The sequence below is a fragment of the Stegodyphus dumicola genome, chromosome 7 (genome assembly GCF_044657685.1).
Source record: "Stegodyphus dumicola isolate Sdum_Otavi_A_Nest chromosome 7, ASM4465768v1".
Classification (NCBI taxonomy): domain Eukaryota; kingdom Metazoa; phylum Arthropoda; class Arachnida; order Araneae; family Eresidae; genus Stegodyphus; species Stegodyphus dumicola.
This window is the reverse complement of record NC_140774.1, coordinates 85806379-85827056: the sequence shown is the minus strand read 5'-3', so window position 1 is coordinate 85827056 and position 20678 is coordinate 85806379. Positions and strand designations below refer to the sequence as shown.

Sequence of the window (20678 nt, the reverse complement as noted above, 5' to 3'; positions counted from 1 at the left end):
GTATAAGACACAATTTTCTATCGTTGCGGATGTAAATGAATGGGATTCCCAAACTAAAGCCTGTCATCTCGCCGCTTCTCTGAGAGCCGACGCAGCGGATATCCTGCAGACGCTTCCCGAAAACCAGAGACTAGGCTTTGAAGCTCTATCCGGCGCATTGGAGCTGCGCTTTGGCGAAAAGTGTTTGAAAGACTACAGCAGGCTTCAACTAAAATCCCGTCAACAGAAGCCCACCGAAACACTTCAGGAGCTCGCCACGGATGTTGAAAGGCTGTCACATCACGCCTTTTCGGAGTGCCCGACAGAAACAGGGGAAATCCTGTCTCTGCAATACTTCATCGACGGCATCAGGGATCCTGAAATACAGAAGGCTATACGAATGGCGGATGTTAAAGATTTGAAAAGCGCTTTAGTACACCATGAAATTCGAGGCAGCCCAGCAAGCCACTCGTCGAGACCGCCACCCAATCAGAGCTGCTCATGTCCAGGAGCCAAGGGATCAAGTCACTGTTCGTCTAGACGATATAACCAGACAACTCAATGACTTGAGAAGAAATATCAGTGAGAAGAAACCAACCCTAAAGTGCTGGAACTGCGGTGTTGAAGGCCACATACGAAGGAACTGCAGAACACCCCAGAGCACGGAAAATAAGAGAGGCGGGTTAAATAGACAATTAAATGCCATGGGAAAGAAAAGGAGTGACAAGAACCCAAAATGCTGGAACTGTGGAACTGAAGGTCACGTACGAAGGAACTGCAGAACACCCCGAAGCACGGAAATTGAGACCATTTCCCAGCGACGACAGAGGAAACAAATGAATGACCACATCGAGGAACGGAGGTTGTCAGAGAATGAAAAACCTTGTTTTAGAGCGCTCAAGATTTCAGCAGTGAGTGGCAACAGTAACGGACTGTCCATCAATAGGCATATCGATGGAGTTCCTTGCAATATTATCATTGACACAGGAGCTAATGTTACCATCATTAGGAAAGATATAGCTGAACAGTTTAAAGATAAACTTATTTGGACGCTGTTATGTCGTGGAGCAAAAACAATTTTACTTTACACCTGACTGCCACTGGCTCCGACATAGCAATGTGAATACTCTACATCTAAAATTTTAAAACACCATTCCAGAATTTTAAATGTTTATTTAATAGAATTCTATTTATATATTTGCAAGTTATACACTATAAACACAATAAACAAAATTTGAACTTATCTGCACCAGCGTGAATAAGCCTGGCATAATATTCTGAACTCGACGCAACTTTAGCAGAAAAATACCGCAAATTCAAACACAAGGTTTCATCCTTCCAACGCAGCTAATTTTCTAAATATATTTTAGTAATATCCGCAGCGGGACAGCGGATTCATTTCATTCACCCAAAACTCAAATGTTTTAACGCAATAGTATCGCAAAGGAAAATTCGACTCAAAAATCAAAATATTAAAAATCTATAGAATATCATCCGCTGTTGCCATTCCAGCACTGTCAAGTTTTTCTTCCTGCAGCTGTTGCCAGACTTATCCTCGCTGTATGATGAGAGGTACAACATCCTCCCACCCTGATTTTCTCAAAATCTGACATTGCACAAAGTTTTCTAACATTACGAATAAAACAAAACAGTACTATGTATTAGTTTAGAAAACACATAAAAGAAACTCGGTTAACATACAATATATATGACAGATCATTCTAAAATGAGATCAATAAAGAATAAACTTCTAATTAAAGTCATTGCTAAAGAAAAGAGGATATAAGTCCAAAACGTCTATATTGTACATTATTTCTATGAGCATGTCTTTGGTTTTAAGAGTCTACCGTATCTAGATCTGTTTTCAGTTGCCAGAGTTAGCACAGGATCACTGGCAGTTGAAACTTCTAGTGGGTACAGTTTTTTGATTGGTCTTACCAAATATCCACTGCTTGGTTTTTTACCTGTATCACTCTGGTAGCTCCATCTCTACTGCTGAATAATTTTACAATTTTGCCCATTGGCCACATTACACGTTTTTTATTGTCTAGTTCTATGAGGACTACATCCCCCACCTTTAGGTTTTGACATGAAGCGCTTGCCTTTTGCACCAGTTGAGCCAGGTATTCCTTGCGGAAGCGACTTCTCAGTTCTTGTCTTAACGTATTGCAGTAATTTACACGCACATTCAGTTTCTGGGAATCGATGTAATCCAGATCTGGTACCCCCACTTGTTTTATGTCTTGCAAAAACAGGGAAGGTGTCAGAGGTACGAGCTCTTCCGAATCATCATAAATGTATGTTAAAGGACGGTTGTTTAATGTGGATTCAACATCACACAGGACGGTCAGTAACTCCTCGAAATTCACCGACGATCTCCCTAGAATTCGCACGAGAAGAGTCTTGATGGAACGAACTAAGCGCTCCCACCATCCCCCCCCAGGAGCCCACCAGCGGCCGAGCGGTAAAGTCGCTGAACACTGGTAGTTCGGTCCGAGGTTCGAATCCCGCGAACGGGCTGGCTGCATGGGCGTTTTCGTGGTTTTCCCCATGTGTAACGTGTATACGAGCCAGTTTCCCTTAGAAAGTCCTCCACGAAGGCATCCCTCCTCTTAGGCAGATAGCCCTCGAGGCTTTGCTATATTCACACACACACACCACCCCCCCACCACGCAGCCGTAGGGGGGTGAATTTCCATTTTATTGGAAAAAACTCGTTTTCTGTGATTTTTCTCCAATCCAGGCATCTCATAGCATTGTCTGCGCCGGTAAAATTGGTTCCGTTATCTGAATACATTGTCACAGGACGGCCTCGTCTGGCAATGAACCGTCTCAGAGCCTGTAGAAACGTTTCGGTACTCAGAGAGGTGACAGGCTCCAGGTGAATTGCCCGGTATACGGCGCAGGTGAACAACACGATCCAAGCTTTACTCTTTGGTCTCAGAAGTAAAGGTCCACAAAGATCGACTCCAGTTGTTTCAAAGACTGCCGAATCTCTTATTCTGTTAAGGGGTAACTGGATCGGAGGGGTAGATAAAGCCTTAGCGGTAAATCTCCTACATACTACACATCGACTTAAGCAAGATCTTATATTACGTTTCGACGAAATGATCCAGTATCGCTCTCTTAACTCAGCAGATAATATCTGCACTCCCGCATGACAGTTCTTTTCATGATACTCTCTTATGAGGCATTCAGTTAAGTAATGCTTGGACGGAAGCAACTGGGGATAAAGGAAGCAGAATTCATCATCACGTTCAATGATTTTAGTTTTAACTCTGAGGACTTCGTCGTTGTCTCTCACTACCAATAATCCATGGACGGAATCTCCTTTCTCTTGAAAGTGCTTCCTTTGCTCTAAACTCCACAAAAATGTTTCGGCGTTAGTTTTTTCTTCTACTGTTAAGGTATCCGAAGAATACGAGGTCTTCTTTAGGAGTTTATTAGTAAAGCGTAGAACCCAGCAGAATACTCGAACTATTTTAAAAAAACTCGAAAAAAACGTTTGTACCACTCAGAATCTTCTAATTTTATACTCAAATTGACAATTACTCCCTTCTTAATTTCTGCTGCAACAGAATTTTCGTCTGGAGTAAACTCAAAGTCTGGCCATTCTTTCGGAGAGCTTTTCAGAAATTTGGGGCCCTCCCACCAATTGCATTGCCGCAAATGTCCAGGCGTACAGCCACGAGATGCCACATCTGCCGGATTCAATTTCCCAGGGATATGTCTCCAACATTCCTGCTTCGAGAGTTTCCGAATCTCCTTTACTCTATTATTCACAAATACTCCCCAGTTTTCCTCTTGTTGTATCCAGCTAAGAGCCACAGTAGCGTCTGTCCAGTAATATATCGGGACATCGACTAAGCACAGGTGACAGGTGACAGCAGGACAGGGCACCCGGACGGCTTTCTATGACTACTCGGGTATTACCCTGGCCCTGCAACCATCTTGAGTCTTCACAGTTGTAAGATGCTTTTATGTTTATTGCAGGCGCCCTATTCCGGCCTGCAGAGGTCTATGCCCATTTTTTCTAGTTTGGCCATTATGCATTTAAGCTTTTGCCGCGTGCCTCGATGTTTTATGAGAAGGCGTTTGAAAGGCAGAACATTGATAGTTGGGAATTTTATGTGCCATTCTGCTGTTAAGGGGCACTCCGTGACATAATGGTCTGGTGAGCCCACGTTGCCACAAACACACATATCAGTTGTTGCTAGACCCCTTTCTGCAAAGTACGTCGGAAAGGGGCCGTGGCCTGTTATATATCGCGTGAGGTAGGGCGATGAGATGAGCCGGTCCACCTCTACCTTGGGCAGGAACTCATGTGCTCTGCGGCCTTGCGGGATTTGGTCCCATTCATTCTGCCAGTTTCCAATGGCGGACTCCTCTATTTGCCTCTTTAGGCATGACCGGGGCAGGGGCACCTGAATCTGCTCCGTTTCCTCATTTTGGGCAGCCTTCTTGGCAAGAGCGTCTGCTGCTTCATTTCCCTGGATTCCGGCGTGCGCCTTCACCCAGGAAATTTGGATTCTCATTGACTTTTCTTGTAGACGGAGGACTTCTTGCAGGTGCGAGATTAGTGCGGAGCGCTGGAGAGGGTTGTTGATAGCATAAATGCTTGACAGGCTGTCAGTAAATATCGTAGCTCGACTCTGCCGTGTGTCAATTGCCCATTTCACTGCCTTTGTGAGGGCAACTACTTCCGCTTGGAACACTGAGTTCTGTGCTCCCAGACGGCCCTTCCATTCCTTTGCTATGTTTCCATTTATATAGGCTATATAGGCACTGCCTACAGCGTTATCAATTTTCGACCCGTCTGTATAAAGCACGGCCCCTGGTCCGTCTAAGCGCGGGGTTAACGCTGGTGAGTGGAAAGTCCTTATGCCCAGTCCATATTCCGACGGATGTGTGCTTAGTTTGGACCTGCGTGTTTCGTAGACTTCTGGCAGATAGCATGTATCCCCATATGTGCATGGCTGTTGGAGTTGCGTCACCTTTGCAATTGAGGCTTCTTGCTGCGCTTTGATTGGGAGCGGCATAAGCCCTGCTAATACCGAAGCGGCCGCAGTCGACGTTGTCCTGTAGGTCATCGTTATGGCCAGGACAAATGGTCGCTGTGCACTACTTAGCAATTTTGCCTTTCTGACTGTCATCGGGGCTGCCCAGATGGCTGCTCCGTAGGTTAGGACCCTCTCCGCGACAGTGGAGTAAAGTATCTTGTAGATATTGGGCCGAAGGCCCCAGTGCGGGCCTTGCATTTTTTGCAGATTGTTTGCGATTCGGCGAGCCTTTTCTCTTTGGGCTTTAAGGTGAGGCAGCCAAGTGAACTTTTCATCCAATATAATACCGAGGAGTTTTAGTTCTCTGACCCTTTTGATGGTCTTCCCATTAAGCTGGATGGTTGGGTTTCTTATTAAAGTTTGGCCTGGCTTATGATAAATTATATATTTCGATTTTGCCTCAGAAATTATTAGCTTTTTCTCCTGACATAGCCGAGAGAAGGTATCAATTACATCATTGCAGTTTTGCTGCAGTTCATCTCTACTCTTGCCGCCCACCACAAAGGTCGCGTCATCCGCAAAGGCTACTATCTGGGTATGGGACGGCCATTCGTATCGTAAGATGGAATCGAAAGTTGCATTCCACAAGTCTGGACCCGCGCACGATCCCTATGGACAGCCTTTTGTCTGGCTTCTGGTTATGACACCGCCAGTGTGTGTTACTATGAACTTTCTATTGGACAGGTATTGCTTGAAAACCTGCAAGAGGTTATCAGGGATCCTTGCCTGGTGCAGTGCCTCTAAAATTGAGGGCCACCACAGAGAGTCAAATGCGCTTTGCAGGTCCAGACTTAGGACCGCTGCATGCTGTTTCCTTTCATGCAAGTGGCTGATATAGTCTCTTATCTTTGATAGGGCAGCAATCGTTGAGCGTAGCTCTCTGAATCCATATTGTGCGTCAGAGATTGCCCCACTCTGCGTCATATGAAATTTAAGCCGCTGGACTAGGAGCTTCTCATAGAGTTTCCCTATTACCGGGAGAAGACAAATCGGCCTAAACGAGGATGGGCTGTTTGGATCCTTCCCTTCTTTCTTAAAGAGCACAACCTGTCCCGTTTTGTAAGGTTCCGGAAAGCTTTGCAGTGCTAGCAGTTTGTTAAAATAACGCGTGAGAAAGCCGGATCTTGCTTTATGTATTGCTCTCAAGATTGGATAGTCTATTGAGTCCGGACCAGGGGCTTTACTTTTCGGGAGAATTTTGATCGTTGTGGAGACTTCCTTCTCCGTAAATGGCATATCATCTGGGACAGATGTGTGCAGCGTATAAGCCTGGTGGTCGGACGGATCTGTAATATCCTCTTCCGGAAGTACGGCGTCAAGAATTGTCCTGAGCGTGATTTCTGTTATGTGTCCAGCCTGCTGCCCTGCAAAGGCTCTTAGCTCCGGTGGTCTGTAAACTTTGTTCGAAGCTATCTTGTGGAGAGCACCATAGACTTCTACATTCTTAGTACAGAACTCCCTCCAGCTGGCAAGTTTTGCGGCTGCAATTGCCCTTTTGTACTGAGCTTGCTCTTTATTATAAAGAACACTAAGGGCTTGCCTCCTGTCTGGGTCTCTTTCGCTCTTCATCTTACGCCTAAGTGCCCTGGTGCGACTGCGCTGTGCACGGAGCTCTTTCGTCCACCAGTTTGCCACTCTTAAAACTTTTGGTGATTTCAGGCCTAGGGTGGCATCACAGATAGATTGAATATCTCGTATCATACTGGTGGTTAAGTCGTCAGCATGCTTTATGTTCTGACATTTCATAAGTGCCTCGTCCACCTGCTCTAGTACTGGTCCTAGCCTGCTTACAAGTTGTTTTAATTTTCTGCCATTGGTTCTATAACGCTTGTTCATAAACTGCGCATGTGGCTGACCTATCTGGAACGTTATATAGCGATGGTCCGAGTTTGAGGGAGTGTCACTTACGGTCCAGTGCTGTATTTTCTGAGCCAGACGCGCTGTTGACAGAGTGATGTCGGGCCATCCTTTTCCCATTTGGGTCTCGAAGGTCGGCAGACTGTCCGGCACGTTATGAAGAATGAGTCCGTTGCATGCAATGAAGTCCACAACTTCTCTACCTCTTGGGTCTGTGGTCTGATATCCGAAATCCTCCGCATGAGAGTTAAAATCTCCTGCCAATACATGGTGTGCATGCGGGTAGGACGTAAGGATATTCTGCAAGGCATCTAATGTGGGAGAAACGTCTACTGTAGGTGGAATGTAGACATTCGTGACCAGGACACTCAGTCCCATAGCCTCGACTGCAATTGTGACCATGTCTCTTGACTTTGCTAGCACAACTGGCAACCATCTGCTGTGGCAACAAACTACTGCCGCTCTTGTTCCCTCACTTCCTGAATCCTGGATGACGGTCCATTGGAGGGGAAATTCTGCTGCTTGCCCTGCATAAAGAAAAGGTTCTTGAATTAAAAGGAAGTCCGCCTCTTCCTCCATAGCATATTGCACTAGCTGTGCAGTAGCCGCGCGCGCTCTTTGGAGGTTGATTTGGACAAACTTGAGCACATTGCTTTCCTCTGTTCTTGAATTCACTTCCATTACTTTTGTAAATTAATTGACTTTTAAGGTAAAATTACTAACTGTGAAAATACTTGACTTGCTTCCTAGAGAGTTGCGCTTGTTATTAAGTGAACTGGCTGTAGTAGTAGGTAGACGATGCCTTGCTTGCTGGGCTATTAAATTAGTTGTCCACGCCGTAGTCAGTACGTGCTTTAATCTTCTGGATGTGCGCATGGAATGTTGGGCAGTTTGCTGCGTACGCTGCATGGTGTGTATCCACTTTAACTTTTGAATCTCTGTTTGCTATGATGCAGTTAATGCATTCAGGGCAGTCCGCCTTACATTCGTTAATGTCATGACAGCCTCCGCAGTAAGCGCAGTAAGGCCTGTGGCAGCAGTCTTTCGACGTATGTTCCAGGTCCTGACAGCGGAAACAGCGCTTGGCTCCTGTAAACTCGTAGATACTATGTTCCCTCCATCCTTGGAACAATCTTCGTTTGGACATGAGGACATGAAAGGCACCAGGGGTACATTCAATCACCCACTTTGTGGCTCTATTCCTTCTGTCCGGGCGCTTGAAGAGGACTCTACACTCTTCATTCCCAAGATTGCAAGACTTTTGTAGCATTTCTTGTACTTCCACCTCCGAGGTGCCGTACGGTACATTGTCGAATGTGCATTTCGGTGTTCTCTTCCGTGGTATACGCGTGCGTACTGTATCCTTTAGGTTATCGTGCTGAGCTAGGAACTGACTTATCTTCTGTACTTCATCCTTGTTGTTGCATCGCACCGCCACACCTCCACTTAAGTTCGTAATGCCCCGAAGGTTGACACACAGATCTTCAATTTGGACATGCTTTTCTAGTACCCCGCGTATATCCGCACTCTGTTCATCACGTTTAGGGAGGATCAGCAGTGTCGGCATGTTCGTGACTTTCCTTTTCCATCTCCGCTTTACCGCTTGCGCGTACGTAGGTTGGCCATCTTTACCCTCTATAACCGGGTGCTCATCCTGCTGTATAGTATCTTTGCTTGCATGGAGCTGCTTCACCTGTCTTTTTGCATTTTGCTGAATCGAGTGAGCAAGTTCACAACAAAGAACCGTCGACGTGTTTACTCCTATGTCTGCTAGGGTTGGACTCTCTGCAAGGTGTGGGCCTCTCAAGGCTAGCGTTTCCAGAGCGTCCAGAGCACATAGCAGTCGCTCACGAAGATCTTGAGGTAGGAGGAATTTGCCCCTTCTATGAGTGCTGGCTGTCTTTCTTATAAATTCGTAGAGCAGGTGAACTTTGCCTTGATGGTCTTGGTCACTGTCGAGTATCTCTTGCGGATCGAAATCCGACCTTTGCATCTGAGGCTCTCCTTCCGGCTGTGCAGATGAGTTACGTGTCATTCTTGAATCACCGATACACGTTGAGCACTTTTCACTTAATAACACATTTATATCACTTTCACGTTAACACTTGTATCACCTTAATCACTTTAAATCAGTGTTGATGAATTCACCACGTAATATCCCTTTCACGTAAACACTTTGGATCACTTTTAAATACGTTAAAACACTTTAAATCACACTATAAATCACCGTTGACAGAAAGTAAAATTTTAAATCACTTTTCGCGTAAATCACTTAACACTTGAAAACACTTTCACCATACAATATCAACACTTAATAACACTTTAAATCACTTTTCACCTGTGCCACGTACATAACTTTCACGTTAATGTGACACAATAACACACTTTTCCACTTTAAGAACACCACATAAATGCCTTGTATATTATTAGAAAGTTCTGGAATTATTGCTGGGTTGGATGTAACAGGTACATTTTAATACATAAATATTGAGTGCTATAATCAATAGTGACCAGCAAGTAAATTGAAGACACGTTAACACTTTGGATCACTTTTAATTACGTTAAATAACACTATAAATCACCATTGACGGAATGTAAATACTTTAAATCACTTTTTGCGTAAATCACTTAACACTTGAAAATACGTACACCATGCAATATCGAAACTTAATAACACTTTCACGTTAACACTTTAAATCACTTTTTGCATAAATCACTTAACACTTGAAAATACGTACACCGTGCAATATCGAAACTTAATAACACTTTCACGTTAACACTTTAAATCACTTTTCACCTGTGCCACGTACATAACTTTCACTTTAATTTGACACAAAAATATACTTCCACTTTAAGAACACCACATAAATGTCATGTATATTATTAGGAGATACTGGTAATATTGCTGGGTTGAATGTAACAGGTACATTTTAATACATAAATTTCAGTGCTATAATCTATAGTGACGAGCACGCAAATTGCAGACACGTTAACACTTTGGATCACTTTTAATCACGTTAAATCACTTTAAATCACACCATAAATCACCGTTGACGGAACGTAAACACCTTAAATCACTTTTCGCGTAAATCACTTAACACTTGAAAACACTTTCACCATGCAATATCAACACTTGATAACACTTTCACGTTAACACTTTAAATCACTTTTCACCTGTACCACGTACATAACTTTCACGTTAATTTGACACAAAAACACACTTCCACTTTAAGAACACCGCAAAAATGCCTTGTATATCATTAGGAAATACTGGTATTATTGCTGGGTTGAATGTAACAGGTACATTTTATTACATAAATGTTGAGTGCTATAATCAATAGTGACTAGCAAGCAAATTGCAGAGAAATGCGCTTGGCTGCGATATTTCTTCTGTGCATCAGCTGTACACTATAGGTAGTTCTGCGGAGTAATCCAATTGATAAACACAGGCACAGAATTAATTAAAAAGCACACACACACTGCATTAATCACTATTGTAGAAGACGATAATCCTAAGTCCTGGTAATGCCGGAAAAACAGTAACTTTTGAAGTAGCAGACCGATCTTCTTCAAATTTACAATCTCATACAGCCCATGGCTTGAATCAGAAGAATCCGTTTGAACAAAATCGCTAGGCCAATTAGGGGCTTAATTAGCGATTCGTTTAATTGCCTCCAGGACCTCTTTCTCCCTTTGTTGACAACAGGAAATCACTCGGGTTAACAGGCGACGGGGGGCCGAATGCTTCTAACTGACCGTAGGGACGGGGAAAAGGTCAAAGTTCACGGTGAAAAACTTGTAAAAGCAATTAAAAATCAATTACTCGGCATCCATTGACCGCACACATACATAATTACTGTCAAATTGCTCAGCGTAAAATACCGCATCCGATGATACTAAACACCAGTGACATCGGGCAACGGCGGCTGCTATGCGAATCTGGAAGCACAGTTCGATATGAATTACCACGTGCACGACGCGTTGAGGCAGTAATTAGTCTCTTCGTAATTACTGGATGATCCGATCTTGACGAACTTAGTGTCTAATTAAAGCTGAACGTCTTGGCTATACATAGCAATTAAAATTAAGACAATCCGCTGAATATTTCCGCTTCTAATGAGGAAAATGCCGGAGCTCATAGAAACAACCTACACTCGTCCCTCTAGGCGGGTGCTTTCACCATCGACTAAGCACAGGGTTTCAACAGTATACCTTGCCAAGCGTGCACCTAGAACACAGGCTAGCAACTCCAAATGCGGAATAGTTATTTTCTTTAAGGGCGATACCCGTGATTTTGCTATGACGAATTTTACAAAAACTTTGTCTTCTTCCTTACTTCGTAAGTAAATGACAGTTGCATAAGCAGCTTGACTGGCATCGCAAAAGACGTGTAGAGTCCATGAATCCTTAATTCCATGACCCATGCGACGAGGTAATTTAAGACTGGAAAGACTAGGCAACTTTTCGTACCATCTCTCAAATCTTGTTTGAAGTTCATCCGGTAATGGCTTATCCTAGGTCTATTTGTTGCCCAAGCCTCTTGAAGAATTAATTTCGCAGGTAATATGACGGGCACAAAGAAACCTAGCGGGTCAAAATCAGCATGGATTAGAGACAATAGTCTCCTTTTTGATAAGTCTCTTTTAACGATTTCTCTTTGGACGGATATTGTCATCTCGTCGGTCCCACTGCAAGCCTAGAACTGCGGAGACTGGATAACTATCTTCAGCTGCTAGCTCTTGATCACCATATTGATTAAAAGTCCACATTCGAAGATCCATTTTAGCTTCTGCCATAATAGTAATCGACTGGCTCATAAAAACCTTTAGCTCTTCGTTATCATCGACTGACGTGACACAATTGTCAACATAAAATGATTTGGCAAGTTTATTCGCAACAGCTTTGAATTCAGGTGAAACGTGGGACAAATGAAATGAAGTCACAGCTGCCAATAAATAGAGGCTACTAGTTAACCCAAAAACAACCCTCTTGCCTCTTGTGACGAAACACTTCAATTCTATTATTTACCCACCACAAAAACTTTAAGTAATTTTGATCCTCACGCTCTACCTCAATCTGTAAAAAGGCCCGTCTAATATCGGATGTTACACCAATTGCCTTTTCCTTAAACCGCATTAGAATGGCTGAGGTTTCTTCTACAAAGTTTGGACCTTTTATCAAGCAATCATTTAGCGAAAGCGAACCAACGACTTTGCTCGACGCATCGAATACAGGCCTGATCTTGGTAGTGAGGCTACCTAATTTTATTACTGGATGGTGTGGTAAGTACTGCCCTCCGTCATTCTTTACTGATTTTGGGACAATTTCTATGACATCTTCCGCTAGCCATTCGTTAAATACTGTACTATACTCATCAAATTTATTTAATTTTCTCAATTTTCTCGTAGTAGCAAAGAGCCTCTTTTCTGCAATATGCCAGTTAGAGGGAATATCAGGAGGGAATTTTAGAGCCCAAGGTAAACTCACGCAATATCTACCATCTCCGGTTCTGCGAAGGCCCCTAAGAAACTGCTCTTTCGCTGCTTGATCTTCTGTGACCCTGGAAATGCTTTGCTCATTATCTGCAATGCCGATAGTTTCTAACTTCCACATAAAGGAAGGCTCCATGTCTTGAATAAGAAGATTAGTTACTAAAATAGATGGGGTACCCTCGAAATTTTGGATAATCGTTCTTTTCGATTCCCCGCACAGCGCCCATCCCAGTTTAGTATTTATGGCTGTCAAACCACCCTCAAGCTGAATTACTTCACCAGTAAGTATTTGCCCATAAATATCACTCCCTATGAGGATTTCTATTTCCGGGTGACCCTCACCGACATCTGAAATCCAAATTCAGTGTCTTTTTAATTCCTTCAATAACTGTCCTTTAGGTATGCGTGGTATGCCTCCACAAATGGTATTTTGATCCAGAAAACTAAATTGGTACACTTTGTTTTTCCCAACCGGGCTTAGACCTATAGAATATCTCTTGTGAATTTTTGACTCAGTCCTTGTTCCGCCAAATAACGCGTGAGTTAAAGTTTCAGAGAAGGTTCTTTTCAGATTTAAAGCTTCAGCTGTGGATTGTAAAACGTAAGATCGTTGGGATCCACAATCCAAGAGGCACCTGACCACCTTCTTTACAGTGCCTACAACTATTTCAACAATTAACGTCATAAGAGTGACTTCATTCATACATAAGGGAGAGGACATTGTACTTTGTACCATTACTGACTCGTTTCGGTTTTCCTTATTGTCAGCATTGTTTTCTGATACCTCCGGGCATAAAATTATAGGGTGAGATCGCCTACACAAATAGCATTGAATAAACTGTGGACACTTCTTCGCAAAATGCCCTAGTTTAAGACAGCGGAGGCAGCATTTTAATTCTCTTAATTTGTCTAATCTTTCCTTTAAGCTCATCGATCGAGCTGTAAAACATTCTTTGCTTTCGTGAGATTTTCCGCAAAAAACACATTTTTGTTCTTTGACAGCAACTAGACTGCTGCGCTAGCGATTGGTTTTTTGGTCTTAACTTTTACATCTTTAGAATGCTCATTGCGCGAAGTAGAAGAAGTTTCAAATCCAGACCTGGCTAGTTTAACTCTCTGCTCTCCTTCGACCTCTTTACGGAAAAATTCCAGGAGATTTGTGAGACGTGATCCTTCTTTACTGAACAAAACGCTTCTCTGCCATACTGGAAGCATCTCAGCAGACAGACAAGACTCGACCATGGGATATAACCAGGAAACATTAGTATCCAGGGTTAATCCTAAAGATTCTAGAGATCTGAGCTGGGATTCGATTTTGTCAAAGAGTGACACTAGCGGCAACCGATCCTTCCCTTGTGAGCGTACATTTTGGATAATTAATTTTAACAATTCCTTCACATATATCTCAGTTAAAATTTCCTTGTTTTCAAAACGCTTCTCAAACGCAGAAATAGCTTTCGGGTAATTTTCAGCCGTTAAAGGATAACTATCTATCAACTCACTAGCCCGAGTTCCGGGTAACATTGATTGAGCTAAATAATGGAATTTGTCAACGTTATTAAGCTCCTTATCCTCATGGATCTTCTTAAATTGACCCCAAAATGTAAGGTAACTTAATTATTGTCCATCGAATTTTTTAATTTGAATTTTCGGCAACTTGTATGGTTTTCCATTAGAAGCACTTATGCTACTATCCGTGTTAGAACTCGTATTAACGCTACGGTCAACCGCATTATCTATATTCTCTTTCACCCGACGATTAAGCATGATAAACTCATCTGAATATTCTTCGCAGCCTATGATCTCTGTTTCCAGATCATCTTCAGCGGCTTTTTCCTTAATCATTGAATCTAGTATTTCTGAATCGCATCTCAACTCAGCAATTATCATCTGCAACTTCAAAATTTTGTCTTTCAATACATCTTTATCCGCTTGAACATCTTTACAAAGTTCGGTTTTTAGAATCTTAGCCGTCCTAGTAAAGGCACTGCGTGCCGTTGCACGCTTTTTCTTCAACATATCAACATCCATTTTTATCTTTAAATGCAGACCCACTTAAAACTCAAAATCTGTAATGTTATCATCAATCAAGATCGACATAGCTGGGAAGTTAAACGTGAACATCACGTTCGGAAGTGCCGCCTACCATCACACGGCTTATGTGGCGGATATTACAGATCCATGCATACTCGGATTGCACTTTTTAAGGAAATACAATTTTTCCATAGACCTGAAAAACAACAAACTGCTTTCAGCATAGCTCGGGAAGCTGCCGAAATCATACTAGGGTCGAAAAGAAACGCAAGACTACCAGCTATTCCCCATCACAAATGCTCTTCGGTAGTGACCTTCGTCTGCCTTTTGACCGCCTGTTTGATCGCCATACGGATGCGCCTTCATCGACTGAGGAACATATCCAAGATGCGAAGGCCCGTTTTGAAGAGATGCACCGTTACGCACGAAAGCGAGTGAACTTGACGACGGAGAAAGTGAAGTCCAGATACAACACGAGAGCTACTGGACATAGATCCAACAAAGGAGACAAGGTGTGGTTGTGGAACCCGATTCGACGAAAAGGAGTCAGGCCTAAATTGCAGTCACCTTGGGATGGTCACCACACAGTCCTAAACAGGCTGAATAACGTTGTGGTTCAGATCCGTCGGAACTCTAAACCTAAAATCGTTCATTGCGACAGGTTAGCTAATTACTATGGCCATAGTACGTAATGTAAATAATTGTAAATAGTGTAAGACCATGGTCCTTTTTGTTTCTGAATGTGTATTTGATTTGTATTTAGTATTTGTTTTGTATTTAGTATTTGATAGCATTTGATTTGTATTTAGTATTTGTATTGTATTTAGTATTTGATAGCATTTGATTTGTTTAAGTTAGTTATTGCATTTATTATTCATGTTGTTTATTATTGTAATGTAATGCTTGTCATTTATGCCACAGTTGGTTGCTTATCATTTATGCCACAGTTGGTTGCTTATCATTTATGCCACACTTTCAAATCATTTATGCCACAGTTGTAAGTTTGGCTTCCTGTACAGGGATTGTACTGCCCAGGACGTGCAGTCCTTGGGAAGGGGACAGTGTTACGAATTTGGTATTTAAAAAGCTAATGTTAGTTCAGTTATAAATTAAATGGTTTTATTTCCCGCGCAGTGCAGCGCGTGACGAATATTAAAAGAAAGCTAAGCCGGAAAATTGAAAATACAAGAGCGCGTGCATTGAACATTTAATAAATATGTCTTTTTAGTTTCGAGAAAGTTCTAGAAAATTCTTGGGCGCGATTTTAAAATCTTATAAATAGGAGGAAAACCTCTCAATTCGAGAGTTAGTTAGTTTGTTGTTGTTCTAAGAGTTTGTTTAAAAAAATTGCTCTTGTTGATTGTAGCGAATTCGCGGATTAGCTTTCTTTAGCTGTTTTGAATTAAGTTCTCTTGAACGTTTGAGTAGTTAGAAGGTACTACTGTGATATATTGTGAAACTGCACGATTATTTGAGGACATTTAATCATATCTGTTGTGATAATAATAAAATTTCTTCATTTTTTTTATCGGACTTGTGCATTCATTTCGTAACGAACCCGTACGCACGCAACAGTATTTTAGTAGAAATGTGGCAATGATTAGATTATTCTTCAGATGATATAAATTCTATGCATTCTGAGTTATAAAAAGGAGCCATGAGATTGCTACTACTCAAGAGACTGATTTTAAAGATGACGATTTCACATGCCATGCTCCAGCCATAGATTTTCCTCCGAATTTTCAGAATTTCACGAACTTACGTTTCTCAAAGCTATGAACTTTAAGTGATACTTGGGACATAACTTCGCTACATAACTGCCAATCTATCGATCTACCGTTATAAAAATGAATGAAATGTAACGCTGTTAAATGAACCTAGGGGGAAAGTGCAGAATCACCCACTGCTTGGCGCCTTTTTAAGAATTGCACATACTCTGTATCCATGTACACATCGACCTATTTTCACTTAAATAAAATCCCAGAATTGCACAAAAATTGCATTGCGCTTTCCCTTGACTTTATCCATATACAAATCGACCTATTTTCATTTAAAAAGTCAAAGAAAATTGACAAAAATCCAATTCTTCTTACTCTTGTAAAAAGCGCCAAACAAATAAGTGGGCGATTCCTCACTTTACCCGAACCTAGCGCCAGAGTGTCGCTATGGCAAACAAATATAGTGAATTTTAAAGAGCGCATTTATTCTATTGTGGTATATGTGCTATCGACGAAGTAGATTTAATTTAATCCAATAAGTTCAAATGAAATGCAAGAAAAATGCGTATAATTTAATATTCTGTACGAGGAAGTCATGTGGTGTACACATCAGATTTTTTTCATTTTAAATTCATTATTAATAAAAGACTCTATTTTAGCCAGTTTGTGGTTCAAAAACATTATTATTGTATAATTTTAATTAATATTTTTTCTCTCAGGAAAATACCTGGTGCATTTGTCTTAAAGATATCAACTTCAACGTGTTCATCTTCGAAGCAGAGAATAAAAAAATGTATGGAGTAGATGAAAATATTTTAAAGGTAAAATTAAGAATTTTTAATACTGTAAAAAGCATGTGCTTCGAATTAAAGATATTTTCGGGGGCGGTTTAATTTTAATTACAAAGCATTCCATATTAAATGCTGATTACACTGATATTGTTTATTGGAACTGTTCTGTGAAATAATATCCTCATTAGTATACATTTGGAAAATATTCGAGTTTTAAGGTATATTTTATATAAAATTTTTTATCTGGTTTATTCTTTTGATAATGTAATAGCATTATGTCTAGAATTATAAATTATTATTCTAAATAATACCTGTTTTTCAGATTTATGATTTGTCAAGTCAAGAAATTCTAACAGAAAAATATATTTCTCCTGGTATTCTTCTCATAATTTTTATTTCTTTTTCTGTGAATGTTTCTCATTTTTTCCTTTATATAAAATTTAATATTTTAATTATATATTAATTTGTATTTCTTTTTAATATGTTTTGCATACTTTCATGCACGGAAAATTTCAAATTTAGAAGAATTTTTATAAAAACTTCATGTTTGGAAGATTAACCTATGAAATGAATTACTTTGGTCCTAACCATTACTGACATTTTTATTTCAATTTCTATATTTTGTTATTAAAAAAAAGGGAGGAAGGGGCTTTATGATATTTTCTGGTTAGTTGCATCTCTGGTTTCAATGTTTGTTGGTACTGCCTTGTTTATGGCACATTTTTTAGTATGCATGCAAAAATAGCTAACACCAGCAATATTCAAATGCATATACTGCATATATGTTTGAGTACATGTGGATTTATTCACTTTATGTTTTGCCATCATTTCACTGATCAATGTTTTCCCTGCCTGCTGTAAAAGTAGAGATACTGGCTGTATGTATTTCCGTTTTTTCTTGCATTTTTGCTCCTTCAAGTTTCTAATGAAATGCCTCTCTTTATAATTATTTATGAATCAAACAGTACTTATGAGCTGTAAAGTTGCCAAACTAAAGTTTTTCAACAATGTATGAAGTTGTCATTAAGCTGGCAACTTTTCATGGGGATGCAGATAACCAGAATGTACTGACTTTGAAATGCTATCTTATTCAAAGTCTTAAATAAAACTGCAGTTTGGATTTTCAGTTTCTTTTAGAATCAGATACTGAATTATAATATTAATACTCAGTTAGGCATTAAAACCATGCTAAATGATTTAATCGATTTCGTGGGATTTGGAAAATAGCTATAGCATAAGTTATGATAATTTTTACTTAGACTAGTTTTCCTCATCTGATATTTCATAAATCTACTTAGGACGTATTTTTATATTGACTAATTATGCAAAAGTATGCAGAACTTAAGTTAAACATTTTTTGTAAGAGATCTTTGGAGCTTAAAAATTGTTTTGAGTACATGATAAAAAAGACATTTCTAGAGTTATAGTATTTCAGTTAGTATGACAATAAGAAGCAAGTATCTCATTGCTCAATGTGCTCGTATAATATAAGGAAAGAATGTGCCATCGAACGAAATCTTACAGACTTTTAATACTTGAACATTTGAAAATTTTTATGAAAATATTTTGGTCATGAAATATAGTAGAAGAAAATTACATTCTTATAAGTATAGGGAGTCGTGTTGAATGGGGTCATAAAAGACTCCTGTACAGTTTAACAATAATTTATTACAATTGTTAAGTTTACACACGGATATAACATATAATTTTAAGAATTATACAGGAAATTATAAGTAATATACATATTTTATATTTACGAATTATGCACATTTTAAGAATTATAGCATGGGTCTGATACAACCTAACAGGTTCATCACTTGGCCTTTACTGAAGTCTTTCTCTGGCTACTCACCAGACGGCACCCTCGTTGCTAGAGTGAATCCACCATAGTTTATATCAACAGCAGAGTTTATATTAAAGGATTGGTTACATAAGTAATTAAATTTTAAAATGATTAATAATGTCTATAAGTAATATTTGATTAAAATACTATTAATGAAATGCAATGAGATTCTAAAATCGCTGTTCGGTCAATAACGTAGTCTTCTAATACACTAATAGCAGCTAAAAGTTGTAATATTGTAAAAAGCATTTAAGTGTTTTTTTATTGGATATGTTATTTCTATGGTGTTGACCCTTTAATAATGAATATACAAAGTTCTTGAAGTGTCACATGAGAGAAAATATGCCGGGGAAGAAAAGTCTGTCTTTATGCCATTCAGTGAGAATAAAAAATAACCCACAAATACTTGTATGCATATGTTCAGAGGTAAATTTATGTTGTAATGTAAATCACAAGTGTAGTTGTCTTGCATTTCTAGGTGCCCCGAATAATTTTTTAAAAAGTAATAATTGCACCATCTATTTTAAGATAAGGGGCCACCAAAATTTTAGGTGAGGTGAATTCTGAGCTTCAGAAAATCGCGTTTTAATCTACCTTATCAAAGAATGACTTATTATCCTTAAAGAAGAAATTATATCAATATAGTTGAAAGAATATCATTATTTATTGATAAATTTTTATTCAATAGCTCCTAAAGTATACAATATGGATAGTTTTAAGTAAAAGCAACATTATGGACTGAGGATTAATTTTTTAATAAGATTTAAAACTATAAGTTGCCAAACTTAGTTTAACTAAATCTGTAAAGTGCAAAAGTTCAGAATCATAGATGGCAGATAAGTATGCTGATCTCTAAATTCTCCGAAATATGTTTATTTTCAGGCTTTAAGAAGTGTGTGTCTTACAGGAAAGAAAAAAATAATGATTGAGTGATTTATATTGACATTTACTACAGTATTTTCAGAGTGATGCATTTTTAAAATTATTGATACTCATTTATTTAATCTTATAGGTTTTCCTACTGTTTTGAGCATTCATAAAAATAGCAGCTGCATAGTTATAGGGACAACACATGGATATTTAAAAGTTTATGATGAACAAAGTATTTTGATAAGAAATATTCAGATATGGAGACTACTAGTGCAGTTTTTGAAACCAGATTACCCAGATGATGGTAATTTTATGTTAGTCTGAACTTTCAATTAATTATCTCTCAAAATAACGTTTCTTTTCTCCTTCTTCAAATCTGATTCATAATCCTATTTATGTTTACTACATTATTGTTTTAATGTATAGTATGTAAGGCATGATAACTGTGCTAAGAATTATATAAAATATAAATCCAATATTTTTAATACCTTTAATTTGCAAATCTGGAATTTAATAGTTTTTAAACAATACCTCTTTCTCAAACATTCTGACATGATGATTAATGTAATTTCTTTAACTAAATAAGCCTAGCTTTATATTTACGAATTACGGTTAAATTAACTGTTATTCTAATAACTTCCTTTGAACATGATTCATAGACAGTTTCATTATTTCTTTGTATGATTTAAATAACTCAAAAAGAAAAATCAACCATTATTTTACATTTTTTCGTATATATTTTGCAATGCTAAAAAATTTTTGTTTGGAGAATTTTATGTTAATTAATCAATTATTTATAATTTCAGCCTTTACTATAACTTCTCCGTTCCGTATTCCTCACCAGAATGCAAATGACTAGCTGCTGTTTAAACTGAAGTTTTTGTATTTAAAGGCAAAGCGTGTTTCTGGCATCGCGTGCATTACCAGATCAGAGTGACAATCCAACAAATTACGGATCATGTCACAAGACAAAGCCCACCTTGCCATCCTCACCCCTAAGAATTCAGGCTCCATTGACACTAGGAAATCTAATAG

The 20678-nt window shown here is 39.5% G+C and overlaps 1 protein-coding gene across 1 annotated transcript in view; it reads left to right on the top strand.

Annotated features, from left to right (window-relative positions):
* LOC118192638 (WD repeat-containing protein 27-like) overlaps positions 1-20678 on the top strand; it is a 169448-nt gene that overhangs the window by 58094 nt on the left and 90676 nt on the right. Inside the window, exons 4-6 of the mRNA XM_085820553.1 lie at positions 16859-16960; positions 17253-17304; positions 19786-19947. Of these exons, the coding sequence (XP_085676679.1) occupies positions 16859-16960; positions 17253-17304; positions 19786-19947 (316 nt within the window). The remainder of the gene's footprint in view (positions 1-16858; positions 16961-17252; positions 17305-19785; positions 19948-20678) is intronic.